Here is a 23,247-nt window from a genome sequence, read left to right as displayed (position 1 = left end):
GACTGTTTTTAACAAACAAACTTTTATCAGACAGATAATTCCTCAGGAGTTAAAGGTGGGGTAGGTAAGTTTGAGAAACCGGCTCGAGATACACTTTTTGTTATATTCCATGGAATGCTCTAAACATCCCGATAGCAATGAATATCTTAAGTGCTTTGACAAAAAATCCATACAAAAAATGTCATCTGTGGAAGCCGTAGTACTGTAAAAAGTACGACCAATCATTTTAGCCGGCCCGGCTAAAATAACTGGATGGCCTACCTGCCTGTCAGCCTTCCATCTGTGCACAAACTTATCTAGTGCCCTCATTGGTCATGTGCGCGTTCGTGTGTGTTGGAGGAGGGGCTCTGTAAGGAAGTGGCAGATTTTTTCCGGCTGTGTATTTTCAAATTCTAGCACACTCGAGCTGGTTTCTCCAAAATTACCTACCCCACCTTTAATAGAGGCCTCTTACATAAAAAGTGAATATTAGACTTCATGTGAACAGAAACCCAATTTAAAATGAATAAACATGCTTTGTGTATTTCGAATTTTCCAAAATAGTCATTTATTTTCCAAAAAGGCAAAATGTCATGCAACTATCATATTGTCCTAAACATGATATATTCCTTTACTTTACTGACACCTGGCAGAGCATGTGAGCGTAGCAGCCTGAAGCAAAAATTATCCCCACTCCACCTCCCTCACATGCCGGTAAAACATTTGTGACGCGTTACATTTGGTTCTCTTCTACACAAATGCATTGTTGCATTTGCTATAGCTCTGTTAAATGGGCTGGATGCTACTCTACTACACAGGAGCAACATGCAAATAAGATCACAGTCTTCAAAAATGTCTGTCAAACCCCCCGCAAAAAAAATCTAAAATGAGGAGGAGTGGTATCTTTTGAAAATAAGTGGAATAGTTCCCAGTGAATATCAAATAGTGCTTACATCACTTAACTCACCTATCATGCTTTGAGGATGTACTCCATGATATTATTACAATATCTGCAATGAACAAAATACAAATTATAATATATACATTTATTTTAATAATTAGTATTGTTTTTGAAATGTTCAGTCCAAAACATGTAACACAGCAGCAATTCAACATGCATCATTTACATTGTTAACTTCAGGAATAACTACTTGTCTTTGGATAAATATTTCTTTATTGGTAACTACTAAAAGTGTTCCAGCTACTGTAAATCTCCATTTACAAAGCAAGATTTGAATCTGAATGCTCTATTTCTATTATTCTATCCCATCTTATGGTTATGACTAACCTCAGCATAGGGTCTTTGGTTTGTGTCATTTAGCATTTAGCACAGATTGTAGGAGTCAAATATCTATAGATTGCCACTGTCACCCTCTGACAGAAAACATCCAAAAAAGCTGAAAAGTCAATCTGTGGCGTTAACACGGCGAATATGGCCCCCTGTCTGCTTGTGGAGGTCGCTGTATCTCTCACATATCTTCCTATTTCTTTACCTTACTTCTTCCCTCTTTCTCCCTGCCTTCATATGCTTGTTTACATTTGCCTCCTCTGTTTCCGTGTCACTGCCTGTTTCCCTCATCCCCCTATCTTATATTTTGCTCCAAATTCTTTCCAGGTTTCCGAGTGTAACTGGCCTTCTCGTCAGGCTCCCAGCCTCCACAACCTTTTTGCTGTGTGTAAAAACATGCACAACTGGCTCAAACAGAATCCCAAGAATGTGTGTGTCATCACCTGCTCGGTAAGACGATGCTCATCATATACATATCATACACTTTTTTCATATTTGTTCATTGTTGGCCTGACTTTGTGCATTGCCATTTAGTTTACTATAACTGCATAAGTAAGGTTATCTTACTGTGAAGCACCTGTTTGGGTTGTCCCAAAACACATCTCCATGTTTTTCGGGTTGTGTTTTAATTGACTGAATATAGACAGACACATTAAAACTCAAAATCAATTGATTTCTAAGGTATTTTAAACTACAGTGTTTCGTGCCACATACATTTAGTTGTCAACGCAAAGGATTTGTCATCTTGGCTGTGTCATTATATCAAAAAGCACTTTTGAGAAACTTTAGTCTTGATGTTAAAAATATCAACTTAAATCTAAAAGGGAAAACGGGTATAAAACATGGTGATTAAAATTGGGACAGTAAATAGCATAATAGGGCCCCTTTAAGAAAATTATTCAAACTGTTGTTTCATACAGTTTCACTTTTAGTAAGATGATAACCCTTTAAAGCTTTAAAACTGTCAGGCATATTTCAAGCACAGCTTAAACCCTAAATACAAATGTTTCGCAACACAATCACTAATGAAGTACTCAATGAAACAGGTCTTTCTGTCTGTTCTAAATAAGTGATAGCCACACTGTACACTGGAATGTGGGAGACCATGTTATTGCCAAGTCACTTTGTTTTGGCTGGGTCTTGGCAAACAGTTCCAAGTTACATAACTTCCCCCAAACGGGTCCATCTGTTTTTTTCTCTGCTCCGGATCACAAGAATGTTTTGTCCCCCTGTAACCTTAAGTGAACTCAGAGAAGATTTATAACATTGGCTTCATTCAGAGGAACATTGACTTCATTCAGAAGGAATCTACTACAGGTGTTTTTAGAGTTGGTCTGTTTGGACACGTCTTCATTAGTAATTTTTGTACACTTAAGTATTAAATGAACTTCTTTGTGCTATAACATACAGTAGGCAGCTTCAACTTTAACAGTTTTTCACAGACCTGTGTCTTGTCTGAGATAAAGTCACAATGTTCAGTGGCTGGATCTATTCATGGCCCTACACGCTGTGCAGGGGTTCAATTGCATGGCAGAAATCACTAAACAGTATATTATTGAAGCTTTAAAATATAATAGTTACCCAGCATATCATTTGCTTTGTGTTTATAGGATGGTCGGGGTCCCTCGGGTGTTTTGGTTTGTGCCATGTTCTGCTTCTGCCACCTCTTCAACAATCCAGTTCCTGCCATGCAGCTGCTCAGCGCCAAGAGACCAGGATCTGGCCTGTGGCCCTCACACCGCAGGTCCGTTTCAACGAATATACTTTATATGTGTGGGTGACAGAGAATTAGAAATATAAAAGGGGAAAAGAAGCAAAGGAACATGGGAATAAAAAATGTAAGACGAAGTAGGAGAAGGGGGGATTGCTTTTTTACCAAGAGATTACAACAACAGTTTTTGAGGTTCGTAACATTTACTTAATCAGCAGGTTATACCAAGAGCTGGCCGCCCCTCAAGGATGGACATTTTAATACCCTGCCAGCCAGTTCTGTATCATTTATCAGTCCTTGTTAGAGTTTCAGTGCAAAATGAATAAGAGTTTATGGAAATGGCAGCAATAACTCATCCTTATCGTACACACATAACAAAACACAAAGTGAAGCATTTGACATTGAAAACTAACACAGAATTTAAGCGATTATCTTTCTTTCTCTCCATGCAGGTACATAGGCTATGTGTGCAGCATGGTATCGGAGAAGCCCAGTCTACCCCATTCCAAGCCCTTGATGATCAAGGGTCTTACAATAAGTCCAGTACCCTGCTTTAACAAGCAGCGTAGCGGCTGTCGGCCTTTCTGTGATGTCCTTATTGGAGAGACAAAGATCTTCAGCACTGCACAGGAGTACGAGAGGATGAGGTAGGGGCAGCACTATCTTATTTTAATTGTATAAGCCTTAAATAGGAATCTATACTTGTATTTATGATACATTTGAAGGTATAATCACAGAGACTTACATCCTGCTTTTTATTCCTTATGCTCCACTCCCATCTTTCTTTGTCTCTCTCTAATTTGCCCATGTTTTTTTCCCTCCCACACACTCTTCATATCCAGAGAGCACAGGATCCAAGAGGGTAAGATTGCCTTTCCTCTAGGTGCGAGTGTGCAAGGCGACGTCGTTGTTTCAGTGTACCACATGAGGTCGACCATCGGAGGACGTCTCCAGGCCAAGGTCAATTTAATTTGCCTTTTTCACAATGATAATGTTGTTTGCACAAGATATATTATATTGAACTATTATCATCAAACAGTCTCAGGATGGGGCTGCTACTCAATTGAACATCTTTGAGTCAGTCACAGACACACAAACTGTCAAATATATTAATATGATAGGTAAATTGTTGTAAGGAATTATTGCTAAATCTATGAAAATAGATGTATTAAGGATTGCAAAGCAACATGTGATACAACAATGCATTTTACTATTGATGCAACTAAGAATGGTACACTACAAAAGCACATGGTCCAAGCATTTGATCTGCTGTTATTAGGTTTCCAACACACAGATCTTCCAGATTCAGTTCCATACTGGCTTCATTGCTCCTGGTACCACCGTGCTAAAGTTTAGCAAGTAAGGACTTTTTTTCTATTTGATAACATATATGAGAATGGAAGAAAAACAAACCCTGCTGAGTACAGTCTGTTTTCCCTCTCACTCTAACAAACATACATTTTCCCTGTCAGACCAGAGCTGGATGCATGTGACTCTCCTGAGAAGTATCCCCAGCTTTTCCATGTGATACTGGACGTGGAAGTAGAGGGGGTGGACAAGCAGAAAGACCTGACGCCGCCTTGGGAGCAGTTCCCCTGTAAAGACCTCAACCCCAATGTGCTCTTCACCTGCCACCAGGAAAATCAGGACGCCCTTGCTATCGCTGGTAACGTTGGGATGGGTAGCTTACACTGGGTACTAAACTGCCTCTGCTAATTTGAACTGCACACATTTTTTTATCAATAACATAGACATACTGCAAAACACACTTTAGATGGGAAGCTATATGCTATGCTCCATGAACTTTTGTGTGTTATTGTCTTTAATCAGCCTTTCTGAAAAGCTCTATCATAAAGATATTAGGGTTTTCTGTTCATAGTTCAATATTGGCTTGGCAACTAAATGCTTGTCACATAAACAAAGATCAAAATGGAGATTATATTGTTAATTCAATCACAACATACTATCTCATGGCTCTGATACAAAAGGGCTGTACTGTGGTAGCTGTTGGCCCATTTGTTAAAAGGTCGTTGATCTTTATTTAGGGGACGAAGATGTCACATTTTACAATCAACTATATAATTAGAAATAAAGTCAATTAGTGGCTGCACCAAAAATATGGACCTGTATCAAGTTTCAGCTCACAACCTCAATGAGAAAACACAAGGAGTAACACAAGCTAGCAGGACACCAGCTAGTTAGCTAGCTAGTAACCTTGCCCGATTTGTGTGTAACATTAGCTACATGAATTCCTGTGGAACTGTACACAGTATACTTTATCTTGTTAACATAACATTAGGACACTTTTTGTCTTTACATTACTTGCTTTACTGGTTAGAGCTTCCTAACCTGAATGTGATGTAAAATCAAAGTGGTTCATTGCTAACATTTAAGCATTAGCTACTTCAAAATACTCATAACCTTAAGGTAACTCTGATGCTAGCCAAACATAGAAAGTCTATAACTCAGACTGGTGCCCACAGGGATAAAAAATCAACTGAATAGCCTAATAAATCATCACTAAACCACATTTACATATATATCCAACACAGTCTCACTGCATTTCGTGTTATAGTCACGAAATTAATCTATTGATTCGTGTTCACCAACACGATTTCGCCATTTTTTTCGTGTCACACAGAACGATTTTAAAAGCAATGTAAATAATAACAAATTAGAAGGAAAAACAGATTAAAAAAATTACAGATTTCAGTATTCTGACACAGAACGATTTTAGAAGCAATGTATTTCTATTGGTAGTATGTTTCGTGCCTGCACCAAATAATAACAAATTAGAAGGAAAAAGAGATGACAAAAAATACAGATTTCAGTATTCTGAGGCTCTTTGCCCCATTTCTTTTCCTCACGGACGGCAACAAAACTCAGACATTATACAATTTAAAATAAAAAGGGATAGGGTTAGGCTTAGGGTAAGATATTGAGTAAGAAAATGTTTTTATGAACCACACAGCTTCTGGTATTCCAAGACCCGACCGGACAAAAAGACGTGGTGCAGGCACGAAACATACTACCAATAGAAATACATTGCTTTTAAAATCGTTCTGTGTGACACGAAAAAAATGCGAAAATCGTGTTGGTGAACACGAATCAATAGATTAAATTAATTTCGTGACTATAACACGAAATGCCGTGAGACTGGGTTGATATATATTACATTAACAATACACACATTGTTCTGTACAAATGTTTGAGCTGGTGCAGAACTGATGAATATCATGGATACGTTAGGAAAATAGTGTAGCTATATAACCAAAAACACAAAAGCTCACACTTGCACAAACACACTAATTAATTAACTTTCATTTTTGTTCCTACAAGATGAGATGGAGGGATTGGATCTGGAGGGTAAGACAGTAATGGCGACCACAGACCTGTACTGTAGTTTCCCTGGGATGAGTTCAATTCAATCACATCTACCAAAAAAATCTAGAGAGATCATTGATCCTTTTAACTAATTCATATTCTGTAATTGGAAAAACACTTGACTGTTTCCATTTAAAACCTGTATTGATTGAATTGAAATAGACCCCATACTGTAATTGTTCAGTTTCTGGCACAGATACCCATCAGCTGGGTATCTGAATACATTAGGCCTACTAGTGTTAGTAATTCCCCTTACAAACATCTCCTAATACCTTGTGGACCAATCTATATTCTCCCTGTATCCAGACAAATATTGAGAAACTGGGTAAAAAGCACCTAAGCCCAGTGCAGCTATAGGTGGGAAAAATGTTAAATGTTCTATCAAAGTGAAGAAAAAAAAACTAATAGTAGCTTAGGTTTATAGTCATACTGCCCAACCCTTCTTTTAAAGCATAGTCCATTATAGAATATAGTATCAGCAGAATTGTTGGTGCATGTAGCAGAGATTACCTATGTAATTGCCCATTATTCCTTCCTTTTTTTCTCTTAACCTCCTTTATATTTCTGTCTTTGTTACCCCAATTAATTTCCTTGGTCTGTGATATTTCTCTTTACTTTCACCCCTTGACTCTTTCTCATTGGGATATTAAATACATTTCCTTTGACTCGTTCTTTCTCTACCTCCTTCTTTCTATGTTTCATCCTCCTGCAGAGCCAAGTCGGCCTCAAGGAGGTGCAGAAGGTCGGGCTCACGGCGAGGAGAGCGAGCCCTCGGATGATGAGATGCTGTCTCTCTCCAGCCAGCGAAGCAACGCCAGCACGGCCCCCCAAAGACCCGACCCCCCTGCTCCAATGCCTGCCGCCCCTGCACCTGCAGAGGAAGTGGATCTTCTTGGCCTCGATGGGGCGGGGATCAACCGTCCTTCATCTCAGCCCCCGTCCGCTGCAGCCGCAACTGACCTTCTCGGGGACTTGTTCGGGGGCCCACCCCAGCCAACCAGTGGGGGGTCATCTGCCCAGTCCACACCACATAAAGTAGTCCCAAACACTGCCTCGCCATGTCCCTCACCGGCACCAACAGGTGAGATAACTTGAAGTACATTTCAATGAAACACATATTTACATGTGATATTGCAATTAGACTCCTTACTACAAATGTGGGGTTTATTATATATCCTAATATTGATATTGTTACCTACAGTATGAATGAAATTCCCTTCTTATTCTTTGTCGCTCTTAACCACATTATACAGTATGATATGTGGTTAAATCTTCACATCTCATGGTTTTCAACAGAGTGTAATTGGAACATAAATTAAGATGATTTTGTCACGCTTACACAAGTTTATGAATTAAAATGGGGTCATGAAAATGAAGGATCAAAAAGTAGGTTCTTAGAAGAAATAAATCAATTAGTAGACCTTCGGAAAGTAAGAACAATAACGTTTATTTTACAATATGTAATGAAAACAATCAAAGATTTATTGGAAAATAGAAAATGCTAGATGATAATTATTCTTTTGTCACGTAAAAAAACTGTTAGGATCATTTTTTAAATATATACTATTCAAAGAATTCCAGTAACACTACACATTTAAATTGCAAAAAGTAATACATTAAAGGTCCCATGTCATGCTTTTCAAGTTATTACCCGTCCCCTTGTGTGTTATGAAGGTTTCTATGCATGTAAACGGTCTGCAAAGTCACAAAGTACACCCTGTAGCGAGTAAAACTCTAACACAGAAAATACCTGCTATGCTGCCCCAGAACGCCTCGTTGGAGATTTCTCTTTTTCCATTGTTTTCTTCCTGGGTACAGTGACGTGCCCATACCCAAATGGACCCATTGGTCCAAATGGACCAATCCATGCAGCCGTTATGTTACGTCCGCGGAGCCGTTACGTTGGACCAATCCGCGGACTTCCTCACACACTCAATCTTTTCTCAGCTGCAGCTCAGCCGATTTCTCCTCCCTGAGGCGGCGGGACGCGGCGAGGCTGTGAGTCGGTGTGTGAGCACACACACAAACTCCCAGCCAGGCTGCGTGTGTGTGTGTGTGTTCGGGCTGGGTTTCGCTGTGTCTCGCTGTCTCGCTGTCTCGCAGATGGCCACTGGGCTCATAGGGAGGGGGGGGAAGGAGCTCCAACAAGCCGTTTAGGACAGAGAGTGTATACACATACTATACAGAGATGCTGTATGAGAAACCAATGTGATTTTGGAAAATTGCACAATATAAATCTATTTTAGTATACCTCAACAATGGAATTATGATCAGTAGAAATGGCCATGACATGGGACCTTTAAATGAAACAACATAAACTAGTTAGGCTATGTAATTTAATAGAGTAACAGAATAAGATTATTTTTTTGTTTGTTTCCCTCAGCATTTGATCCCTTCGGGGCAGGTCCCATGCCTAAGCCTCAGGACATGATGGGTTCATTCCTTGCAACAGGTAACGTGGGGCAGCCAGACCCCTTCCTGCATGCTGCTCGCTCTCCATCACCCACCCTGCAGCCTAAAAGCTCGGGTAAGGCATGCTTCTGCTGCTGAACACTCTCACAGCATTTTATATTTAGTTGAAGACTCCATATTAAGCTAAGGCAAGTTAGTGAGTGTCTGCTGCTATGCCTTAAAAATGTTTCCCCAAAATGCATGAGCCTGCACTGTTATAAATGTCTTTTTCCGTTCTCATAATTTTGCACTTCTCATTGCTTAATCACACGCTTGCTTGCAAGAGTGAGCCTGTATATTATTGCTGCTGTATGTTTGGAAATTATTATGTTTTACAAGTGTTTGAAGCATGTCTGATTAGTATTGCATGCAGATTGCACAGGCTTCATGTCACCCCAGCACTTGTGTTTTATGTTTCTATGAAACAACTTTTTCAGCCTGCTGACATTTCTTGCGATTCAACACTTTCTACAGAGGAGTCTGTGCATAATGAATCAAGACCAGAACATTATCAATATGCTTTTTAATCTTTGATGTATATTGCTAATTCTAAATTTACAGTATTTAATGTACATGTTGGCCTGAGCCCAACCTTAACTTGCACTAATGCTTGTAAAAACCGGTCTGAACAAGCCTTATACATATTTAGTAGAATTTGCCGTCTTCTATTTCAAGTATTTAATACACGTTTTTTGGCTCTTGACAAAAGGATAATATACCAACAAAACCAACAAGAGAAGCACATATTCGGTCAGAGGCTTACCACGAATAAATTGAACATGATCATCGCAGTTTGGTATGACACTTTTTTGTCTTAGAGCAAGGAATATATCAACAGTAAATGTAGTTTCAAGAACGACTGTAACACCAGATCCATTCAGACTTCAAACATCCGCTAGTAACGCTTTATGACTTATCATTTTCTTTGACTGTCTGGATTCCTGTTGCTCAGTTCCTCTTCATTGTGTGTTCAGTCTTGGACTAACCTTTATATTTTCCTGTAGGCCGAAACTCCCCCGTCCCACCAAGCACCCCAACCGTCAACATTCAGCAGCAAAATGCAAAGGGAGGGTGGGACTGGAACAGACCCGCTACTACAAGCACAGGTAGAGACCAGTAACACACACACACACACACACACACACACACACACACACACACACACACACACACACACACACACACACACACACACACACACACACACACACACTGAATGTTCTAATACTTAAATCGAGGGAAGTTCATTTCGAGCCAATTCGTCACTGAAAAAAAATACTGAAGAGTAAAAAAACACTCTAAAACGTATATGCATTGTTTGTTGATTTATCCAGGAGCAGGCTTTAGTATGGGAAGTCGGTCAGCCACTACGAGCCCCACAGGCTCAGTCAACAGCACCCCCACCCACCAATCCAAGCCAAACTTGGACCCATTCGCTGACTTAGGCAACCTCGGTGGAGGTCAGTCACTGAAAATTTGCTGAAGCCCAACACGACTCCGATATTTTTATCTCATGTCATTATCTCCGTTTTTTACAATTGCAGGCTCTGGCTTCTCCAGCAAACCGACCACTCCTACTGGGCCTACCCCTTCCATCCCTCCCATCCCTCCCATCCCTCCCATCCCTCCCATGGGCTCCCCTTCCCGACCACCCCCGTCTCCCCAGCATGCAGAGGGGTGGCAGTCCAACCCAGGAGCAGGCTTCCCCTCGTGGCAGCCAGGTGCTGGAGCTGGCGGAGGATGGCAACCCCAAGGACCGGGCCCCGCCCCGCAGCCAAAGCCCAGCCCCAGCCACACCCCCATGCCTCACGCATCGCCCGGGGGCCGACCCAACTACAATGTCAGCTTCTCAGCAATGGGAGGGGGCTCGCCCAGCGCAGCGGTTAAAGCACAGGCTAGCATGGGTAAGCAGGAGAAGGGGACTTGGATTTGATACTGTCTGTCATTATGCAGTTTGCTTGGAGTTTAGAAAGTTTGGAGTGTGTTTAATTCTTTATGCATGAGATATTTAACATTATTTGCCAAAATGGTTCAAAATGAATGTACTATTAAAAAAAAAAAAAAAAAATACTATATTTAGAAGAGAGAGCAGAGAGGTAGGTGTAATATTTAGACTTGATTTCTGTATACATTAACCTTTTGATGCTGTAGAAATGGATCTGCCAGAAAGAGTACATTGGATCTAGTTGTTCAGAAACATACAATAAGTGACGGATTATCTTTAAAAGTATGTATTTTTGACTTTCTGTTTGTTACCCTGTGTGCCAGGTACTAAGCCGAAAGTCGTGAATGCCAACTTTGATGACCTGCTGTCTGGTCAGGGCTTCGCTGGGACCAAAGAGAAGAAAGGGCCCAGGACTATAGCAGAGATGAGGAAGGAGGAGATGGCCAAAGAGATGGACCCTGAGAAAATAAAGGCAGGTTTTTTTCTTAAAGGGGACCTATCATGCAAAATGCACTTTGTGATGTCTTTTATACATAAATATGTGTCCCCGGTGCGTTGGGGAACTCACGCAGCGTCAGAAAATAAAACCCTCTCTCTTTTCCTCCGTACCCAAATCTTTTAAAAACAGGGGTACAATGAGCGGATACAGATTTGCTGCCGATCTGACGTCAAATCGGCAGCGGACCCACAGAAAATTGCTATCAGAAACAATGCCTGGCGTGTTTTGGACGTAATCTCGTCTTTGTTTACATTAGCAAGCCTCGCTAACACTCAGAGCTAACCTGTACTGAAGAGCACATGTGTTTAAAAAGCAGGAAATAAAAAAAGGAACTCACCTTGTGATAAACCCGCAAGAGAAAAAGCATTTGAGCTCCATACTGTTTCAGAAATAATCCTTGATGGCGTTTTATCACAGCAGAATTTAACTTTATCTCCGGTAGAATTCTGATCAGGCATTAGCTCCGCCTCCTCTTTTTTTTTTTAAGGACTTAAAATCCGCGTTTCTCTAACAGGGCTGCAAAAGAGGGGTATGAGCAGTATGAGGCATGGCTACAATGGGTGAACTGTTTGGTATTTTAAGCAAAAAACTTCACAGACATGTTTTTTATAGGTATGGCCCTACAACATATTTTTCCAATATAGCATAATAGGTCCACTTTAAGTTTAATTGAGTTACATTTGGTTAGTCATAGAAATAAGTGTTGGTTTGTTTATTTGCTGTCAAAGTTTCTGTGAGTAACTCCATAAAGTCATGTGACTATATCCGAGGAGAATTATGGTTTGACATCAGTTCACTAGGTTTTTATCATAATTTCATTTAGTTTAGCTTTGGCTGTTAAAGCCTTTCTGGTTGTTTCAGAATTAATGAAGCGACCAATATAGGTCTCCCACGATGAAACTTTGGTTCCCCTAATATCTCCTTCAAAAACATTTCACCAGAGCCAGGAACCATCATCAAAGCATTTCTGCTAATAATTGTCCCAAATCTTGGCATCACTGGCTCATGGCCCTCTCCTCTCTCCCTGTTTGTGACCCAGATTCTGGACTGGATCGAGGGGAAGGAGCGTAACATCCGCGCTCTACTGTCCACCATGCACACGGTGCTGTGGGAGGGGGAGACACGCTGGAAGCCTGTAGGCATGGCTGACCTGGTCACGCCAGAACAGGTCAAGAAGGTCTACCGCAAAGCAGTCCTGGTCGTGCACCCAGATAAGGTGAGACACATGTGCTAGTGGACTTCATAATAATAATAATAATAATATTAATGATGACTGAGAAGTGAGGATATTTACTTGTATGCATGCTAGGAGATACAGTATGTAAATCCCTCTGTCCCTATATCAAAGTTCTCTTCAATCCACCCTGTTTTTATTGACATTTCTTTTCATTGTTTGGGGTCCCACAAACTCTATGTTCCCTGTCAGAAATATATACTGTATATCTTGCTCTTTTTGTTAAAACCTGATTTAAGTTTTGAAGTTGTAACCCTTCCCCTTGAACCAACTTGATCTGCACAGCCATGACAACAACAACAAAAATAATACTTTTAGTAAAAACATTTAAAAAATGTATTGCTAAGTGTTTTTCTAGCACCAAGGACACAAAACAATCAAATAATTAAAAACTAAAACATTAGAATAAAAAGCAACAAACTAGACTTTATAGATACAGATGCAAAATACAAGTAGTAATACAAAATTACTGATTTGTTTAAAATGTGACAACTGATCATTGATAAACATTAAAAAGTATCAAGGATAGCATTTGGAGGATAAATGTTATTGTGCATTTGTGTGTAAGCTTCAATCTTTGAATTGAGTTGGGTATTATGATTGATTCTTTTTTTTATGTCCTTATTTCTTTTGACCTGTTCTATATCTGTAACCTTTTATTTGTACTGTTGCCATTGAGACAATCAAGTTTGGCAAAGGCAAAACAGATGCTTTGCATTACTCATTTGGATATGGCTAGAAGAGGAGAAGTGTTCAGGTTACTCTCCTGTGTGTTACCACTTTCTCTTTCTTTCCCACAGGCCACAGGACAGCCCTATGAACAATATGCCAAGATGATTTTCATGGAACTAAATGACGCCTGGTCAGAATTTGACAGCCAAGGACAAAAACCCCTCTACTGAATAAATAGTGAGAGGAAGTGAGTGAGAAGAGGATGTCCCTCCTGAGTCTGTCGTCTAACCCTAAAAGTGTGTCACCACCTTTGGTCGACAGACTACAGCCCCTCCTCCAACATCGCCTTTATATCTGTGCTTTGACGCATATCTCTCTTCTCAACAAACACAGAACATCCAGTCGATCTACAAAGACAGTAAAAGACAACAAAACTCCAGTGACTGCTCTAATGAACCTACCTACTGAATGTTTGTGGTGCAACATTACCCTCCCTTGTTGAGTGTCTTTAGCCCTGAAACCAACCCAGCATTCAAAGCGGAGTCACCGGGACGTCTAGAAAAACAAAATAAATGCTTGATTCAGAGGAGATGTATCAAAAGTGACAAGAGACGGTGGACAACCAAGATTAGAGAAAAATACATCGGGGAGTAAATTGAGCAAGCATGTCACAGACTGCTTTTAAAAAGGGGATTCAGGTAGTCTGTAAGGCACAAGTAAGCATTTCATATCAATTTAAGCCACTTACACACAAAACATTGGTTTTCCATCCAAAATAGGGGTGGTTGGAGGTACAAATAAACAATCTTTCTCATTTAAAAAGTGCAGAGAATAATTACAAATTGCTGACACTGCTTCTGATTACAGGTCGGCTTCTTAATTATCTTAAAACTGCTGACAGTGAATGAAAATGAAAATGAAGGGGCTCTTCAATGAAAACACAGATCAGAAGGCTGCTCCCAACCTTATATACATATAACAGATTAACACTATGGTGTTTTGACTTTAGGTGAATGATTCTTGATGTGTGTTCCCATGTTTGCAGGGAACCGAGGGTTATATACTGTATTTTGGGATTAGCACATGTACAGATCCATACCTGAAGCACCTTGAGGCTTCACACTCATACAGTCACATGTTTTTTTGCAGGCGAGCTGTGTGAAAGCACAAACTTTGCTCGGTGCACCTTTGAAGGAAAGCCATTGTTATTTATTTATTTGTTCATTTTTGTTTGTCTTTATCTATTGTTTCATGTGTCAGGCCTGCTAAATTATTTTTGTTAAATTTAACTGCACATGTTGTCAGATAATGTATGTAAAGGACTTGTTTGGGTTATTTGCGGGGAACTGTTTTACTCATTTACTGACAAAACACAGGAATGTCTTCTGAGACTATATCAGACTATGATAGCTTTTATAGTCTGCAATAACATTTTCCAAACAACAGATGTGGAAATATCTATTACAAATGACATTTCTATTCAAAGTCCCTAAATTGCGAGTCGCAGGATTGAAAATGTTCTCATACTGTAAAATCATATGAGGGAATTAATGAGCTTTAGTGAAACTAATTTCTCTCAAATCGCTCGTATTACATATCTGCTGTTATTTCAAGACTTATATCAAAACACTGATTTGCAGTGATTGCAAAAATGTTTTTTAAAATGACTTGTTATGTATCTTTGTTTACATTTGTTTACATTTACATCACAGCACTGACACTTTTATTTGTAATTATCATGCAGCTTTTTGTGTGCTCTTGAGTTCTACTGACACACTTTCATATCAAAGGTAACAGAAAATGTTGCATTTTTTAATAGTTGAATTGATTGATTGAATCTAAAACAGATTAAATTCTCTCCATATAGTTTGAATAATATACTGATGGTATTGTTCCTCTGTACGATAAAAACTGTAATACTGGTGTTGTCATTTTGTGTAGAAAGTATTATAAGGTTCTGAAATTAAGTCCATCGGCAATTGGCAAACATATGCAAGATAGAGAATACTTATGTACTCATTGTAAGTTGAAACTGAATCAATTCTCAATTTCTCTGACATTTTATTTACAACATCCTTACCTTACAGCTTCGAGTGATTGACAGAGCTCTACTGTAACCCCCTGTTTAAACTCAATTTTCACAAAAGCTAATAAGGCAGAATATCTACCGAGACATGTTCATAAACCACTCTTTATATCATTACTGTTTTCATACTCTCTGTTTTGGAAATCCTTTTTAACCGTCATGTGGTTTATCTCCCTTGGTTTGACTTCATTCATACCCAGGACTCCAAGTTTGTTCATGTGTGTTTCGGACTTTGACTCAATACTGAACACTGGAAATAAAGTATGACTTCTAAAGTGCTGTTTCTTCCACTGGGTTTGGGACCCAGAATGGATTACATGGCAGAGCTTTTTGGCTGAAATACATCGCTGAACAAGACTCTGAGTCTCAAGGTGAAAATGTTGGACCCTGAACTCAAGGCTACTGCTTGACCAGACGCAGGAAGTGTGTAGTGTGTGCTTCTGTGCTCTATTTACACTGAGGAACTACATGTGAAATAACCCTCATAAGCTCCCTCGCTGACTGAACTCTTTACCTGCAATCTATCGGCTATGTTAAAAAGCTAAGCTCTATATTGTAGTCAGTGGATGTGTGTTGTTTGAAATTGTGGTGCGTATGGAAGTGATCCGATTTGGACACAGACTACTGTACGTTATGTGTTTGCCTGTCTGCTGTAAGTATTACTAAACTGTGTAAAAAATTCTGTTCATGTGTTCCTTTTCAGTTCTGTTTACCAATACATGGGATGTACATAATGATCAAGCGCAGTGCACACAAATAAATAGTCAACAGAGAACAAGAGCATCCCTCTGCAGGTTTTATTGTTTTTCCTCCTTTTGAACACTAGAGGGTAGCAATGAATAACAAATGAGCTTCATCACTGCACTGTGCTCATAAATGGAACAAGTGCGTACATTATTTAACAAAATAAAAGTACCAGTTCAACAATTTTAAAATACACAAATACAAGTAAAGTCCTATAAAAAATGTGTTCGTATTAACTACTTTTTACTACAAAATACACATTAGTACTACTCACATTATGGACTTTTTTTCCTATTTCTGGATAGTTTTACTTCTAATAGTTATTAAAATAATACCATATGATAAGTTCAGAAGGATCTGAAGCCCAGACCAGACACCTTCTTTTTGAAAATAATTTAAAGCCGAATAGATTGGAAACCAAAAGTTGTACATTATATTTTATAAGCTTGTAAATGTTTTAAATGTAAAATCTTAATCTAAAAATGAACTACTGATGTTTGCTGTCAGAAAATGTATTGGAGTAACACACATTTGGAATAGGCCTATGTACTTGACAGGCAGTAATATCAGTTGAAAATGATATAGACCTGCTGATCAGTCAACTAAACGATTTTTTTTAATTGATTAATCATGATCAAACATTGCTAATAATATTTAACTAAATGTCTTTTGGTCATTTGTCAAGACATTTAAATCAAGAATATTGTCGGTAGATTGAACAAGGAAAATAATGGTCAGTTACAGCCCTTCAGTCAATGTGACTCTAACCTTACCCCTTTGCAAATGTCTGCATTACTCTTTTTTTTATCAGTGCAACAAAACAAATACAGACTAAATCTGGGAGTTGACCAGATTGAAGCCTTCCGAGTAAATCGCCAGAACGCCGACACCTCCTCATCTCCACCGCTCCCATGTTTTCTTTTGTGTTACCATAAGTTAGTCTCTCTGCGTTTGTGCACTGGGCTAATGCTAATAATGCTAATGCGAGGATAATAAAATGGCGGCTTCACAAAACTTTTTGGGAGTTTTACGGGGCGTGGTTTGCATTCCGCCCAGCCAATCAGACATAGGAACCTTTTTACCCCATAGGAAAAGGGGGTTCCGGCTCTTTTTGGTGTGAACGCGACATTTCGGAACTATATCGGAACTAAAGTGGGAAAAGTACTGCGGTGTGAACGCGGCTATTAAGAACCATTGTAAATTCAGGCTGATCTTTCCTCACAGCAGCAGCTGCACACCTTTAGTTAATCTACCAAAAAGGCCACATTATTGACCCGAAAGTATACAAAAAGCACACTTCAGATGCTCAGGGTCCTTGAGATGCTTCACGCGTTGAAATTTCACCAATATCTGTTACGGTTCTTCAACAAAACGTTCACATGTAAGAGGTTTATCTCTCATTCAGAACAATGGAAAGGCTCTCCTCTCACTGATTACTGCACATCACCATGGAAACCTTTGATCTCTGGGCTCAAGCACAGGTGTGTCACAACGTCGTTAGCTCAAACATAAACACCTGTGTGATGGAACACGATGATGCCATAACTCCAACTGACATGCTCAGAACGCCACCAAACATCACGTGATGGTCACTGTGGCCCTGAACAGCTCTACATCAAATCTGATGTTACGTAATGTAGTGTTACTATGGCAACGCATCCCTCGCCATAAAACACGATGTCGCTGTAACTCCAATGGACACGGTCCAATCGTCCCCCAATCTTCACTTGTATATCACCGGTCCATGCTGTTAGGGAATAATTCTCCTAGATATCCACCTTTTGCCCTTTGACGTTTATGACCAACCCTGACGTCTGTTATCTCCCTTTAGGAAGGGGCTGCTTCAGCCATATGTTGTTGTTACCAGTTTATGACCGGGCAACTCTCGGTCACAAATGGTTTATTGTTGTGGGTACGCTGGAACACTTCCTTCTTGGGGTTTGTGGACTCCAAGGTGTGAAATCTTCGAGGCCATAAGCGTCGGACGCAAGTGATTCAGTGTTCCCAGCTGTTTAGTCTATCTCCCCAAATATGTTGATTACTCTCTCTGAACCAGTTAAAAGGTCTATCGAGAGAGAGGCTCTTCAGAATTGACGTGGCAACTCTACCGTGCAGTCAGAACCTCTGACTCCAGATTTGTTTTGTGAATTCTCCGGCCGAAGCTCCTAAATAAACCATCAGTGTTTGACATCAAAGCTCCAGCTTTCCCCGTGTCTCCTTCCTGAGTCGGTGACTCCCACTGCATTGCTACACAGAAGTTTCCCCCACACATGCCTCAACAGCTCTACGCCAAATCTGAGATCTCACCATATGCCGTTTCCATGAAAACGCATCCCTCGCCATAAAACACGATGTTGTTGTGATACCTATGAAAATGGTCTAAAACAGCACCAGACTTCAGATAATGGTTAATGGTCCGGCCCTCAACAGCTCTATGTCAATTATGGGGTGTCATAATATGCCGTTTCCATGGAAACGCATCCCTCGCCATAAAACACGATGTCGCTGTAACTCCAATGGACATGGGTCCGATCGTCCCCCAAACTTCACTTGTATACAAATGTAACAGATGTTTTTTTTAACAAAGAGAACATTGTGTTTATGCAAGACTGTTCCCTCAGAGAAAATATAAAGTTGTGAAATTGAATAAATAATGCCTCCTCAAGCACAACTGTCAATTTACGTTGTTGTAAGATAAGCCTTTTGTATCCCCAGTTGAGTAAATACAGTACAGTAGAAGCACACTGTGTTCTGTTGTTCTCTTAAAGGCAGCTTAATGGCTGGGAGACGTTCATGTCTCCAGAAATGCTACTCATCCAGTCTTAACTTGAAAAACATGTATTCACATGGCCTCACCAGTGAATGGTCATTAAAAAAAATACTGTTGTCTCTTTGACTTGTTGGTCTTTGGTTTGTTGCTGTTTTTTGCGCTGTGTGCTGTTAATTGTTTTGCAGTTGGTATGTGCACAAGAAAGAGCTTTGTTTCATTACCGAATATTGGGAATGTGATCATCTCTTACTGTAAGTCAGATCTGCAATATAACAAGATATCAGTTAAAGCCAACATACTGTATGCTGTATTTATTGAAAAAATGTAAAGTTTTTAGTTTTTAAATGTACGATAAAAGAAGAGGGGAACTACAAAAACAAGCGAGCATACTGTATGTTCACCATCTTGGTAAGCTTCATATCTTGATGATTTTCTTATTAGCACAAAGTAAACCTAATCAGGTTTGCAGTGTTTTTACAAATGTATCTTTCACATGATTATTGTGCTAAAGTTAATGTAAGTAACTACTCAAGTAATAAGGACTGAAAATAAATTTGTGAACCACATTTTCAGCTGATGATATATTTCACTCAAAACTAAAAACATCAACATCAAACTGGCTCTATAAAAAAAGTGAGTCACACCAGGTCAGTAGCAGTCATCACCTGGAAACAATACATTTCTGTTCCAAATTCTAATTGTGCTGTGTGCAACCCTGTCTCCTCAAAATTAAGTTCCCACAGAACTAAACTGCATTCTCAATTACGTTTAGCTGGACGTATTTTCTCCCACATAACCTTTGTTTTGGACTTATCTCAAATACGTTTATTTTCTACATATCTTTGCCATTTATTGTCTTGCTTTCCTACAATACGCACGGGGCTGCTTATTAATTCGAACAATCTTGCAAAACCACAGAAACAACAGACTGACATTGCGATAGAGCAATTACTAGTATTCATTCTACCATGTTGTGTACTGTTTTATATTGTTCCATGCTCACTGCTTGGAGCACCTCAAATATGAAGCGCATTACAAATGAAACCCATTAATATTATTATTATTATTATAGAGCAGGGGTGTCCAAACTTTTTTTACTGTGGGCCACATACAGACAAATGTACTAATGGCTGGGCCCCTCACTAGAGGTGAGGTATATTGCCTCATTAGTTAAGTTTTAAGCTAGCTAAATCTATCAAATGTAGGCAAATTATGCTTGATACTTGAATATGCTTTAAGAAAAAAATAGCCTTCATCACAGCTTTCAATATATATATATAACAGAAGCCTCAGATTGCTTATAATAAGGGGAAATATGAAGGGTATATTTCAAGCTTACTATGTAATTAAATGATTGGGATTTTTTTATCAACTAAGATTCGCTGAATAGACTTATTAACACATGAATACTGTGTAATATATTTGTACATATATATTTAAGAAGTACAACATAAGACAAGCACAAGTTTGTGGGCCATATATCATTGTACTTTTAGAATTTGCTGAGGGCCATTTCAAAATTGACAACGGACCACAGTTGGCCCCCAGGCTGTAGTTTGGACACCCCTGCCATAGAGCTACATTGCAAGCATTGTTAAGACTCAGTCGTTGGGGGGAAACAGGAAAGCAAGTTAATTGAAAATCCCTTGCATCCAGCTATTTCTGCCAAATTCTCATTATATTTTTCAGCGGAAAGGCTGATGGAGTCCATCATATGATTTTTCAAGTGCTCTCTGGCCTTGCCATATAGACCTCAGCAACATTGTATCAATTTGCCCATTACCTGCACTCCTCGCTCTACTAATAACTGATTAAAATGCAGCCTTTTCAGATGGAAATGTCAATGCAGATGCAGTCACGTCATTCTCAAAGTTTTGGGTTTCTAATATAAATTAATATATATATTTTTTTATTTTCATATATCTGATATGCGAATGTAAATCCTGAATTAAAGCCATTTATGTGTTATTTCTGCTAAAGAAGAACATTTTAATAATGTTTTTTAATAGAATAGCTAAGAGTCTTAGTGCTGACTCAATCACTTTCCTCTCAGTTCTGAATCATTGGCTTTTCAATACTATTTCCACACATAGAACATCCTTCCTCTTCCATAATTGTAATGGTGTAAACATGACTCATTTCCCAACCACATACTACTAACTGCAGTGGTTTAGTCTGTAAGGTTTTGCACTATGGATCGAAGGGTCACCGGTTTACGTCCCGATTGGACCAAAGATAGGCCGTGTGGACTGGAACTAGAGAGGAGCCAGTTCACCTCATGGGCCACTGTCGAGGTGAACTGATATACAATGTTTATACACTGGAGGATCTCTACATTATTTGGATAAAGGTGATAAAGTATATCGGTAAATTCCAAAACATTCAGGCCTTTTTCAAAAGTCCTCCTTTTCAAACAAAATATCATACTAACAGTAAGTGTACTATGGACTGGAACTAGAGAGGAGCCAGTTCACCTCATGGGCCACTGTCGAGGTGAACCCCCAACTGGTCACTGGTGCTGGCTAGACAGGCTGCCTCTCCGCTCTGGATCCTCTCAACTGCATGTGCATGTGTGAATATAACTGTGTGTATTTGTACAACAAACTGTATTCAATGTTCATGTATATATAACAGAGTGGAAAACTGAATTTCCCCCTCGGGGGATCAATAAATTGAAATCTTCTTCTTCTTCTAAACTTTTGTCGCTGCATGTAGTGACTTGATGAGAATATTTTGTACCATGTGATGCAATGTTCGTACTGTAGGATGTTGTTGCATACGTGTGTTGTGTGTGTGCATGTGTGTGTGTGTGTGTGTGTGTGTGTGTGTGTGTGTGTGTGTGTGTGTGTGTGTGTGTGTGTGTGTGTGTGTGTGTGTGTGTGTGTGTGTGTGGCAAGCCTGTGTGTGTGTGTGTGTGTGTGTGTGTGTGTGTGTGTGTGTGTGTGTGTGTGTGTGTGTGTGTGTGTGTGTGTGTGTGTGTGTGTGGCAAGCCTAGACACAAATATTGCTGCCTGAGAATGCAAATTTCACACTTGAAAAAGAACATTTGATTTATTTTCAACTTTGCCTTGGGCCTTTTTGCTTTGCTGTTTTTATCAGAGATGAGAACAAGCAACAAACACGGAGCTGATTCACTGATATACAATGTTTATACACTGGATGATCTCTACATTATTTGGATAAAGGTGATAAAGTATATCGGTAAATTCCAAAACATTCAGGCCTTTTTCAAAAGTCCTCCTTTTCAAACAAAATATCATACTAACAGTAAGTGTACTATGGACTTTCGATTCTACCCTCCTATCCTTTATTTCTGATTACTTAGCTGACTAACCTGTGTTTGATGGAATATGTGCAACGTACAGATTTTGGAGGGTTACTAATGTATTCCGCAACAATTACAATTTTTTTTAATCAGTAACCCCTAGTATCACTGTAATGTAAACTGATTACTTGGTTACTTTTGGATTACCTTAAAGGTCCCCTATTATACTGTTTTTCATCAATAGGTCTCAGATATATACAAAACATGTCTCTGAAGTGTTTGGCTCGAAATAACAAGCAGATCACCCATTGTAGCATCCCATAATCCCCTCTCTTTCAGCCCTGTTTCAAAAGTGCTGATTCTCTGTCTGTTACTTTAGATGAAAATAAGGGGCCACTCCCAACGCCCCTCTGTGAGATATTTGGTTAAAAAGAACACAATGGTGCTCTCGGAGGAGATTCAGGTAATAAGGCTGGCGGTAGTTACCTTGGTTGGTGATTGGCTAATGGTTACACAAGCCAAAAAATCGTTATGACATCATAAAGTGGCCAAAATCAGCTCATTTTCAGACAGGTTTTTATATAAATGGATCGGGACAAAAAGTGAGCGAATCTTTTTTCCTGAAACTTTCAGAATCACTTTACACAGAGGGGAACATGTTTATGTATAAAATACATGAAAGGGTGCATTTTGCATGATAGGTCCTCTTTAATATCAAATGCTATGCAATGCAAATTAATACAGGTGAAAAAAAATATCATTAAGATGGCATTTACTTGTAGTACAGTTCATGTATTCTGTTAGACAACAGAACAATGTCACCTTAGAAAAGAAGAAACCAAGATATTTGGTTTAAAAAAGAAGATATTTCATTTAAAGAAGAATGGAAGTAACCTAAATGAAAAACCCAAAAGAAAATTCAGCCTTTTTGAATTATTTTAGTGTCCTGACATGTAATCCCCTTACATGTAATCCGTTACTCAACCAGTAGGTGTTGTTCGAATTTGTAGCTCACTTTGGGTTACATTACTTACAGTAAGTGACAGCTCTCTGCACAAGTGACGCATGTTTATCAGAACAACTGTGCATGTAAAGGTCAGAACTGCATTGAGTTTCACATTCATATACTGTAGGTGTCATGCAGGTCAACGTGTCACTCTGCTGTTGTCAGCAGAGTTTTGGGATCTTGCTGGCAGTTTAAAAATAGTGTCGTCCCATT

The 23,247-nt window shown here is 39.3% G+C and overlaps 1 protein-coding gene across 2 annotated transcripts in view; it reads left to right on the top strand.

The window, feature by feature from the left end:
• dnajc6 (DnaJ (Hsp40) homolog, subfamily C, member 6) overlaps positions 1-15,524 on the top strand; it is a 29,354-nt gene extending 13,830 nt beyond the window's left edge. For both annotated transcript variants that reach the window (XM_034146238.1, XM_034146237.1), the window contains exons 5-18: positions 1,595-1,717; positions 2,878-3,011; positions 3,431-3,625; positions 3,821-3,938; positions 4,258-4,337; positions 4,451-4,644; positions 7,075-7,443; positions 8,746-8,814; positions 9,818-9,919; positions 10,148-10,273; positions 10,358-10,717; positions 11,082-11,230; positions 12,297-12,473; positions 13,292-15,524. In XM_034146238.1, coding sequence (XP_034002129.1) covers positions 1,595-1,717; positions 2,878-3,011; positions 3,431-3,625; positions 3,821-3,938; positions 4,258-4,337; positions 4,451-4,644; positions 7,075-7,443; positions 8,746-8,814; positions 9,818-9,919; positions 10,148-10,273; positions 10,358-10,717; positions 11,082-11,230; positions 12,297-12,473; positions 13,292-13,393 — 2,298 coding nt within the window. In that variant the 3' untranslated portion in view covers positions 13,394-15,524. The remainder of the gene's footprint in view (positions 1-1,594; positions 1,718-2,877; positions 3,012-3,430; positions 3,626-3,820; positions 3,939-4,257; positions 4,338-4,450; positions 4,645-7,074; positions 7,444-8,745; positions 8,815-9,817; positions 9,920-10,147; positions 10,274-10,357; positions 10,718-11,081; positions 11,231-12,296; positions 12,474-13,291) is intronic.
• Positions 15,525-23,247: the final 7,723 nt, after the last annotated feature.

Source organism: Trematomus bernacchii, unplaced genomic scaffold (assembly GCF_902827165.1).
Source record: "Trematomus bernacchii unplaced genomic scaffold, fTreBer1.1, whole genome shotgun sequence".
Classification (NCBI taxonomy): domain Eukaryota; kingdom Metazoa; phylum Chordata; class Actinopteri; order Perciformes; family Nototheniidae; genus Trematomus; species Trematomus bernacchii.
This window is presented reverse-complemented; position numbering and strand designations above follow the sequence as displayed.